This window comes from Xiphophorus maculatus, chromosome 10 (assembly GCF_002775205.1).
Source record: "Xiphophorus maculatus strain JP 163 A chromosome 10, X_maculatus-5.0-male, whole genome shotgun sequence".
In the NCBI taxonomy this organism is placed as follows: domain Eukaryota; kingdom Metazoa; phylum Chordata; class Actinopteri; order Cyprinodontiformes; family Poeciliidae; genus Xiphophorus; species Xiphophorus maculatus.
This window is the reverse complement of record NC_036452.1, coordinates 23,814,619-23,824,561: the sequence shown is the minus strand read 5'-3', so window position 1 is coordinate 23,824,561 and position 9,943 is coordinate 23,814,619. Positions and strand designations below refer to the sequence as shown.

Sequence of the window (9,943 nt, the reverse complement as noted above, 5' to 3'; positions counted from 1 at the left end):
ATAGTTGTTCTCTTTAAAGAATAATGTTTTAACTGCTTCAGTCCTGTCACAACAGCTGCATCTTCCTGACATAAGACTGTCAGCAGGTTCTATATAATAAGTCAAACTGTCATTTAAAAGTCCTACCAAAACTATTTTAAATTAAGACGAAGACATTCAGTCCCAAAATAGTCAATAATTTGCCCTTCTTTGTGAGAAATATTAAATCAACTGCTGCTTTGTTTTATAGTACAGTAAAAGGCTTGTTGAAAGGCAAACTAACGAAGGATCCAGACTAATACTGCTGGATCTGTCTGATTATGTGAACCACCTCTTGATACAACTCTAGGCCTCAGATCGCTCTTCACTCTGCAAGGAGCAGCTCAGACCAACAGGCTGCTAGCACAGTGTGTTTTACCCAAATCAGCAGCATTTATTATTAGCCTGATGCAATATCAAGCACTTTCGCTTGGGCCCACACTTGGCCTACCATTTAAGCATCTTCATTTATGTACTTATAAATAGAACGGCTCTGTCTACTTGACACATTTTTTCAAGCCGACTTCTTCGCACACAGTGTCCGTTACATGGCCTATGCATCATATTTCGGCTGAGCGGCGCATATATAAGGCGGTGAGAGCGGCCAGGGTGTTCACTGCAGTCGGCAGATTCATCTGAGCGAATCCTCTCTAGTCTTAGAGATAACCTCGAGGTGAGTTTCACTGGAGGGCGGCAAACCTGCAGGCGAATGTGGCCTCTGGTTCAAAGGGTGTTCCTTCGTAAAATGGGATATAAATCAAATGAAGGGCCACAGAGGTCTGTTTCTTGAACATCAGGGGCCCGGTGTCTGACTTTGGACTGGAAAAGAAACAAAATAGGGGTGAAAAAACTCGACCTGTTGAGACCAAAAGAAGATTTGATCTTTTATCTTGGAGGGTTTGGTTTTGGAAAAACCTGGACAACCTGAAATGATCTTTTTGTTTTCATGGATTACTTACTGATCCGGACAACCTTAGAGGCTGAAGATTACTTATAGTTGTGTATACGTTGTAAACTCAAAGTACATTGAGATGTTCTTTGGTTCAGACTTAATCTGTTTGAATGTGTTTGATGTTCCCAAAGCTGATGTCCTGGACTGACGATTTTTCTTCTGCTCTTCTTCCTCAGTTAAAAATGGCATTCGCCGGATTTCTGAATGATGCTGACATTAGTGCAGCCATTGCAGCTTGCCAAGGTAAACCAAGCAATAAAACTGTCAAGTCATTTTTTTTTCGCTTTCTTTAAGCTACTTAGAAAGCTACATGTTAGTAGACCTATTATGCAAGGCAGACGATTTAAAATATTATTTCAACCATCAAGTTAAAAGGCTGCAATCTTTTAAAACACTGAAAAAGATGCAAAACTAACATTGTGGCAAAGCCTTTTTTACGTCTGGCTTAGCATCTGACTGATGCTAAGACAGAATTGTTACAAGTAAATACTAGTCCTTGCAAACAGCACCAGCAGCAGGTTTGTGTTGAATCATTTCTTGACTTTCTGATGTGATCCTCCTCTCTGTCTCCTCACAGCCGCTGACTCCTTCAAGCATAAGGACTTCTTTGCGAAGGTCGGCCTGACTGCCAAGTCTGCTGATGACGTCAAGAAGGCCTTCGCCATCATTGACCAGGACAAGAGCGGCTTCATTGAGGAGGATGAGCTGAAGTAACCAGTCTCTCTAATCTCTCTTTATACTTTAGCTTTTGAAGGTTTACGATATGGACTGTCTTGATGAGGGTAAATTCAGAAAGAATGTAACCAAAGAAAGTCCAAGAGAAATCATAAAAATACTTAGAAATAATTAACTTTCAAGCACTAAAGGCAACAGGAAAGGTCCAGCTGGTAGTCAGTTCAAGGAATAGCAGAATTACCAATTAATTGGTTCCATAAATTGTGTCCTCAATCAAACAATTTTGTAAAACATTCCCAAGCAAATGAGCTAAGACACTTGTTAGGCACACAATAAAACATGTTGTTAATATCACTCAATAAACTTCCCTCCTTTTCCTCTCCAGGCTGTTCCTGCAGAACTTCTCTGCCAGCGCCAGAGCTCTGACTGATGCTGAGACAAAGACCTTAATGCAGGCTGGTGACTCTGATGGTGATGGCAAGATCGGAGTTGATGGTGAGGAAGCGCCTCCTTAGGCCAAACCCATTTGGCCTAATGAGGCGTGAAAGTTAAAAAATACCTTTCTTGTCTTCTCTATGCAGAGTTCGCTGCCATGGTCAAGGGTTAAATGGACAAACTGACCAACATCTGGCTTCACAACTCTAAAGGAACAACATGAGCCAAAGACATCCTCTTCTTCTCTTCTCCTCTTCCCATTCACTCTACCCCTTGTAGACTCTGCAACACTTTTATATATTTGACCTTTGACCCCCTGACCAGACGAACAACTCTTTCTCTCTCTCAGACCGTGCTCACCCCAGTGCTATCCACGATGAATGTACCTGACTAAATGTATGGCGTGGCTGACTTGTGTCTCTCTCTCTCTCTCTCTCTCTCACTTCTGTCGTCGTTTTACTGTGTGGGATTTGCATGCTGTGAGATCAACAATGATGCTCTTTTATGGAAAACGGACGGACGATGAGACAATAAAGGTTCTTTTTCAATAACAACGTTCTGAAACTGTTTTTTAATAGGCTGTTGAGGTAAAACTGATAATGCACAGGCTGGACCAATCAATCAATCCATCCATCCATCCATCCATCCATCCATCCATCCATCCATCCATCCATCCATCACAAACACCCACAGGCCAAACAACCATCCTCACACATTCAACTTAAGGCAATAGTAACCGATTACTATCGGTTACTAGACACTGTTTGTCTAGTTCCAAATAGTGTTTGGAACTAGACAGAGTACCCAGAGAGAACCGACACATGCACAGGGAGAACATCAAACTCCATGCAGAAAGAACGACTTGAGGCTGGGATTGGAACCCAGGACCTTCTTGCTGCAAGGCAGCAGCGCTACCAGCTCATCCAAATTTCAGTTCGCTTAGGAAAAATGCACGAGATGCAATATGGGCTGCAGTGTTGAGACCAGAATCAGGATTACAAAGCAAATATAAGGAGCCTGAAAACATTTATTCAGAACTGTTACAAAGTATGCTAAACAATTTGAAACAAAATTTTAAAGCTAGTTTAAAAATTACCTAAAATGCCAAGATTAACTTGAAACATCAGGAATTCAAACACTAATAATGATGAATTATGGAATTATTTTCAGGAAGACCACTGTGTGCATACAATAACAATCAGGAGGGAATAATAATCATATTTGTTCTTCCAACTTTAATGAGGCACAAAGAGGTTGAGCAAATTAGATTTGAACCGGGAACACAGAGAACTCTTTGAGAGTGACACATAAACTCTCTCTGCCATAAAGTTACGAGGAAGTAATAAGGAAGAGTCAAAGTCTGCTCTACACAGAATCATTCTGAATCCCCTCGTATAGGAAATACAAAGTCAGCACATAGCCTACTTCAGAGCTTCAGTCCTATATCAGAAGTGTGGACAAGCTCTGCGTTAATGTAAAATAGCCACAAGAGGGTGCTAGTAAGTCACCTACATTTTAAGTTGGTAGTGGTTGTTTTTTTCTTCAAAATAAATATAGAGACTAAAAATTTACACATTTAGTCATTTTTATTTTATGTACCAAATGATTTAAGAGTTAAGTGTAAGATTTAGAAAATAGATTTTAAAAGAATTCATTTAGAACGTTTTAAGTAAAAGTTGGAGGTGGAGTGGGGGAAGCAGGATTTATTCCCCTGATTCTCATTAGAAAAGCAGTTTTGTTCCTCCCAGCTGCTGCCATTACTGCTGACTGCAGTCTCCAGGGACGGCGGAGCGTCAGATGGTTTGACAAGTTTCCCCTGGCAGGCAACAAGATCATCAGTTTAAGTGGCCAGACTTTGGCATGAAAGCATCTTAGATCCCACTCTACTTTCTGAACATACACTAGCATATAAATATAATATCATTTCTTAAATTATGAAAACACAATTTGAATATTTTAAATGTGTTTAAAATATTAAACTGCTCTTTCTGGAGCAGTTGTGATCTGGCTTTTCCCACTGAAGCACCATTTAAATCTGCAGGCCGCCTTCAGTATCAGAAAGTTAAAGGGGCTGTATCATGTAAAATCCACTTTTTTGAGCTTTACATCATGTTATAAAGTTTTTCCCTCATCAAAAACATACCTGGAGTGTTACTTTGACTCTTTCATCCATGTTTGAGAAATCCTTTAATCTCCATGGCAACTATTCAGCTGTGCAATCTGCTCGGGTGGAGCTAGCCCCGCCTTCAAAACGCAGCTCCTCCTCAAAGCAGCCCTATCCCACATCTCCCCCACTCAGCTCCTTCACACTAGCAAGCAGCAATTAGCAAACAGCGGGTGAATCTGCACATCTTATTATTATTTAATTTCCCTTTGGGATTAATAAAGTACTTTTGAATTTAATTGAATCTGCTGATCTCATTGTAGGAGCAGCGCTGGTAAAAACGTTGTTAAAGGGTTGATTAAGGAGCCATGTTTTGATAACTCCCTGAAGGAGGAGTTTCAGAAAAGGCAGAAAAAGAGACAAAAAAAGGGACAGAGGCCGAACCTCATGGTGCTAAATTACATAGCCAAATTTCTTTATATAGCCAAATTACAAAACAATGTAATGTAACAAACAGGATCTAATATTCAACACTAAATATATATAGCCTGTATTTCTCTACATTTTAGGAGATTGTTTGCTAAAGGTTCTAGATGCACCTGAACAGAGGGAGGATGGACAGGCAACAAAAGGGAGGGGAGAGATGCTGAGCGCAAAAAAAGTTGATTGGATAAAATCCACCCAGTAGAGTTAAGGGAGTGCAGGGCAGAGGCAGAGCTGGATATAAACAGGAAAGGTTAATAAGACAGGTGAGACACGGGAATCTGAGAAGCAGGCTGCTGTGACTGCAGGAGAATTTGATCCCCGGATTCATTAGAAACTCAAGCATCCTTCTGAACATTGTGACTGGAATATATAAGACAACTGTCAGCAGGAAGCAGTTTTAACTACTGCTGCTGCCCTGGAGTTGGACTGAAACGAACAAGTCAACAGTGGTGAGTCCCACAGCTGCACAGGAAGTTGGTCAGGTGCAGCATGACATTTATTCTCAGCAGCTTCAGCTGAACTATGGAACTTCAAATCTAAAACTTTACCTAGACTTCTTTGTCAACATGCAAATGAATCAAATGAATGTAATAACATGGTAGTTAACAGCAAAGTAGACAGGTTAGGCTGACTGCTGATTATATAAAAGCTGTTGTTAAAACTGTAATGTTACTTAGAAATGTGTATTTTTCAGTAAGTTGACTGCAGCTACTGCTTAAGTGCATTTAACTCAAATTATTATTGATAAATTTCATGCATTAAGCATCAAATAACTGGGAACTTCCAGCATGGTCTGCACCTGTTTTAATGCATTATATGTGGTTTATGTAGAGGATGGATGAGCTTATTAAAAAAAAAGAAAAACTCATGTTGTCCCAACTGAGCCACTCCCTTTTTACCATTTTAAAGGTGCATGTTGCAGTGATATACTGTTTTTATAACTCCACATTTTACACCAAAACATGATGTTATATTTCTATTTAGTTCAACCTATAACCTCTGCAAATCATTAATTTCATTTAATTTAATTCAACTTATTTATATAGCGGTAATTCACATTAGAATTCATCTTCAGCCACTTTAAAGAGTCATTTCATTTCAGCCATACAAACATTCCAATTAATCCTAGTTATCAAACGATGCATTAAGTTTAGTACATCATTCAAATTCGTTTAAAAAGTTTTCTATCTGAGACTTGCAGCATTCGCTCCTCAAAGTGTGGAAAGTTAATGAGGAAGCCCATGGAGCAAGCATAAATGCAAAAGAATTTATTACAGTTCTAAAACTCTAATAAAATACATATTTAAAAAATATTTTTCAAAAGTATGTTCAGATGCAAACAGGTCTGTGTGGATACTTTCTGGGGTCCTGATGTCAACCTAATTACAGCTGAGAGGTTAAACACTGTGACACAAAAATAGATCCAGAGGAAACACATAAAGCATGAAAGTCGTGTTTTGTCACTGTATGTTCATGTTCCCAATTTATTATTTTCTTTTGTATGTTACAGGACCAACATGTCACTCACCTCCATTCTTTCAGCAGAGGCCATTGAAAATGCAGTCAAGGACTGTGAAGGTACCTCGTCTTGAAAATACATCCTCCTGTTAAATTCAGACAATTATCGTTCAATCAGTAATTCAGCTTGAGTTTCCCAACAGGATCAAAAGGCTTGTAAGATTAAGTCAATAATGATTCAAATAAATACTTCAAAATGTGATGCCTCAGTGCTATGCATATCTTAAATACACTTTCCATCATAGAAAAATTTAATCCTCTCCACACTTTGTTTTACATCAATGTCTGAAAAGATTCATTCCGTTTGTAGCGCCGGGCATGTCTGTGGGCTTTTCAAAATGAAAAACAAGAACACAGCCACATGCTGGTTTAATCCTCACAACCGCGACCAACCAGGTGACTGTCAGGGTCATGATAAACTCTCTGTGTTTGCTTTAAATGTGTGTGTGTGTGTGTGTGTGTGTGTGTGTGTGTGTGTGTGTGTGTGTGTGTGTGTGTGTGTGTGTGTGTGTGTGTGTGTGTGTGTGTGTGTGTGTGTGTGTGTGTGTGTGTGTGTGTGCGTGTGTGTGTGCGTGTGTGTGTGTGTGTGTGTTGGGGTGTGTGTGCGTGTGTGTGTGTTGGGGTGTGTGTGTGTGTTTTTGAGCAGCTCCAGAATCGTTCTGCCATAAGAAGTTCTTCCAGCTGTGTGGTCTGTCCTCAAAGACACCCAAGGAGGTGCGAGACGTGTTCCAGATCCTTGACGAGGACAACAGCGGCTTCATCGAGGAATCTGAGCTCAAGTGGGTAAAAACTCATCTGGGAGACAGAGAGCCTGTTATTCCTCAGACACTGGCAATCCCACTTAGTACTTCCTGTAGTTTTCAGCCTTTCAGCAATGTTTAGCTATAGTATTTGTTTGGTAAATATGAGTAAATTAGCTACTTTGAAGTGCACATGTAACTCGGATTTGGGAATGAAATCTGATAAACAATACATTCAGAGACCTGATTAACTCCCAACAATAAATTAAATTCATTCCAAAATACTTTCTTCTTAAATTAAACATTTTTGTAACTCATATTATGCCGTTTTTTAAAAGAGTCGTTGATGTTGATGGCTGAGGGCAGAAAGCATCTCCTACAGCAGTCTGTATTACTGCAGTTCAGAAGAAGCCTCTGACTGAAGCCACTCTGACATTCTAAAACAATCTCATGAAGAGGAAACTCTGGGTTGTCAGTAATTTTCTTAAAGGATGAGAATACTCTATTCTGACGCATTTTATTCTCTCAGTTACCATGGCAACATCTTCACTAATGGAGATTGTGTAACACTCTGTGTGAAGAAAACATAAAGTGAGATACGAATGCTGCACAACTTTGAGCAAATTCTAAATGTAAGGCAGCCATATTGGATTTTGAGGTCTGGGTTAAAGAAAGAGAAAACTGGGACTTTCCCTATCAAAATTCAGGCTTTTAGGAACCGTTCTGTTCATTTCTCAGACTAAATACTTGGACATTTCAACTTCTCAAGCAAAAACAAAACAGCAAGCAGCCTTCAGTCAATCAAGAAAAGCCAGAGGGGGAGAATGTTCTTTCTTTTTGTAATTTCATGACATAACACCACAAGTTGAATAATTCCTTGTCTTGCTGCAATGTTGGTAAACGTTTTTGGAACTTGAAAAACTTAGCATTTACAGATATGTTTAATAACCAATGATTTTAAACAAATCAAGTAAAAATTAAGTAAAAGTAAACTGCATAAGATAGAAAACAAAAATTCAATACAAGTCAGACACCAGGAGAAGCACTCTTGTTATATTTTGTTATATAATTCAGCCTCTCAGAGCTCAGTGATGAGTGTTTCAATGTCATATTTTGATGTTTGTGTGTGTGTGTGTGTGTGTGTGTGTGTGTGTGTGTGTGTGTGTGTGTGTGTGTGTGTGTGTGTGTGTGTGTGTGTGTGTGTGTGTGTGTGTGTGTGTGTGTGTGTGTGTGTGTGTGTGTTTGTAGGTTCTTCCTGCAGCGGTTCGTCCCTGGTGCACGGACCCTGAGCGATGCAGAAACCAAGAAATTTGTCTCATCAGCTGATGAGAACAGTGATGGCAGAATTGGAGCGGATGGTTAGTGTCTCATTTTTCACATCGTCCAGGTTTAAAATGACAGGAAGCGCTGACTCCATTAACTCTCCCATCATAGAACTAAAAGAAAAACAAAAAACATTCCAAGCAAATTTATGACGCTAAATTTGCTCGGATGTGTTACACCTTAGTGACATTAAGGTTTTCCACATTTTTTAAAATGACAAACTTTTACTAAATGGGATTTTATGATAGATCAATGAAAAGTAGCTTACGGTTGTGAAGTGGAAGGAAAATGTTGCATGATTTTCAAAATGTTTCACTTCAAATTGAGTCCCTTTCCTTTGATACGCCCAATCAGAAATCTCTCCTTCTGTCAAGAAAACAATCCTAAATTCACAGCTGGAGTTTAAACAGAAAAGTTCAGATCAGACAAACTATAAGTCTACTTCTGTTGCAGGACTTGAAATGTTGATGTTCACAGACATTCCCTTTCCAACCTGACTGACCTTGAGCTATTTTGCAAAGAATTGGCAAACTATGTCGTTTCTAGATGCACAAAGTCGGTTTTCAGATTTTTACTTGCAAACAGTTTAAACTATACGTTATTTTCTTTACACTTTACAAAATACATTGAGGTTTCTGGTCAATTTCTTCAGAAGTTCACATGCAATTCCTCATCACTGTGCATGCATTTAGGTTAGAGGAGGAATATGCATTTTAACCAGTTTGAAAAATAAACTGAACTTGACTGCATTGTTTGATATATCAGAATTGTTATGTATAAATGAACATTATATAGATGAACTTTGTGAAATTTGTTGAGATGACATGTATTTTGAAATGAAGCTAAATAAATTTACTTGAACTGTAAAAAAACAAAATGAATTGGGGAGGACAACAGCATTATGTGCATAGCACAATTTAAGACATACTAGTTTTATGTTTTCAGGCTATCAGAGGCCATGTGCTTAATTAGATTAAAGACAAAAAATATTTGTCTTGTGGCTCATTTAATTCAGATGTTGAATACAACTTAATCGTGGTTAACTCAATATGTTTCACTTTTCTCCAGAATTCCAGACAATGGTCCTGTCCTGAGGTCTACCAACAGAAAGAAGCCTCTGGCCATTCCCCAACCTCTGGAGTCTTCTGATAGGAGCGTCCATTCCCAGGAATTTCAAATGTTTTCTATTTCAATCTGTGTGTGCTCATGATTTTTAAATGACCTTACATGTCCTTTTCAAGACTCCAAGCTTCAGGATGTCTTTTCTCTTGGTCCGTTGTTTCTTGTCTAAGCACATTCCGCCTGTAATAAAGAATGAAATAAACATCTGGAAGCATATATGTGCATTCACTGATTTATTTTCCACACCCACCAGGTGTAACAGTCAGACAACAGGTAAAATTCTATATTAAATTTGTTATTATAGCCAGCTCAACACAGAGATACACTGTACCAATGACCTTGCAGGTTGTCCAACAGTAGATATGGCTGTTGGACATACAGTCCAGGTTAGGGTGTTCCCTAACCCTAACCCAGGGAACACCGAAGTCATGTCAGAGTATCTTCTAGGTTCTTAAACCTAGAAGATACTCTCTTTCTTACAGTTGAGATTGAAAATCATCAATATGGATGCATTGCAATATGATTTAAAATTGTGTCATTCCAGTCACAAACCATATCATGAGTTTTATT

The 9,943-nt window shown here is 38.9% G+C and overlaps 2 protein-coding genes across 2 annotated transcripts; both read left to right on the top strand.

The window, feature by feature from the left end:
* The first annotated feature begins 583 nt into the window (after window positions 1–583).
* LOC102233699 (parvalbumin beta) lies at window positions 584–2,634 on the top strand. The gene is made up of 5 exons (XM_005811685.2): window positions 584–691; window positions 1,147–1,213; window positions 1,548–1,680; window positions 2,031–2,140; window positions 2,227–2,634. Exons 2-5 carry the CDS (start codon window positions 1,153–1,155, stop codon window positions 2,250–2,252), a joined length of 330 nt encoding a protein of 109 aa, XP_005811742.1. The 5' UTR covers window positions 584–691; window positions 1,147–1,152; the 3' UTR covers window positions 2,253–2,634.
* Window positions 2,635–4,907: 2,273 nt separating this feature from the next.
* Window positions 4,908–9,587, top strand: LOC102233956 (parvalbumin, thymic CPV3-like). The gene is made up of 5 exons (XM_005811686.2): window positions 4,908–5,119; window positions 6,181–6,248; window positions 6,835–6,967; window positions 8,177–8,286; window positions 9,320–9,587. Exons 2-5 carry the CDS (start codon window positions 6,188–6,190, stop codon window positions 9,343–9,345), a joined length of 330 nt encoding a protein of 109 aa, XP_005811743.1. The 5' UTR covers window positions 4,908–5,119; window positions 6,181–6,187; the 3' UTR covers window positions 9,346–9,587.
* The last annotated feature ends 356 nt before the right edge of the window (window positions 9,588–9,943 follow it).

Coding starts and splice junctions, on each gene's coding strand:
- LOC102233699 (XM_005811685.2), top strand. CDS start 1,153: ATGGCATTCGCCGGATTTCTGAATGATGCTGACATTAGTGCAGCCATT. Junction 1,214..1,547: donor AGCCATTGCAGCTTGCCAAG/GTAAACCAAGCA, acceptor GTCTCCTCACAG/CCGCTGACTCCTTCAAGCAT. Junction 2,141..2,226: donor TGGCAAGATCGGAGTTGATG/GTGAGGAAGCGC, acceptor TTCTCTATGCAG/AGTTCGCTGCCATGGTCAAG.
- LOC102233956 (XM_005811686.2), top strand. CDS start 6,188: ATGTCACTCACCTCCATTCTTTCAGCAGAGGCCATTGAAAATGCAGTC. Junction 6,968..8,176: donor ATCGAGGAATCTGAGCTCAA/GTGGGTAAAAAC, acceptor GTGTGTTTGTAG/GTTCTTCCTGCAGCGGTTCG. Junction 8,287..9,319: donor TGGCAGAATTGGAGCGGATG/GTTAGTGTCTCA, acceptor ACTTTTCTCCAG/AATTCCAGACAATGGTCCTG.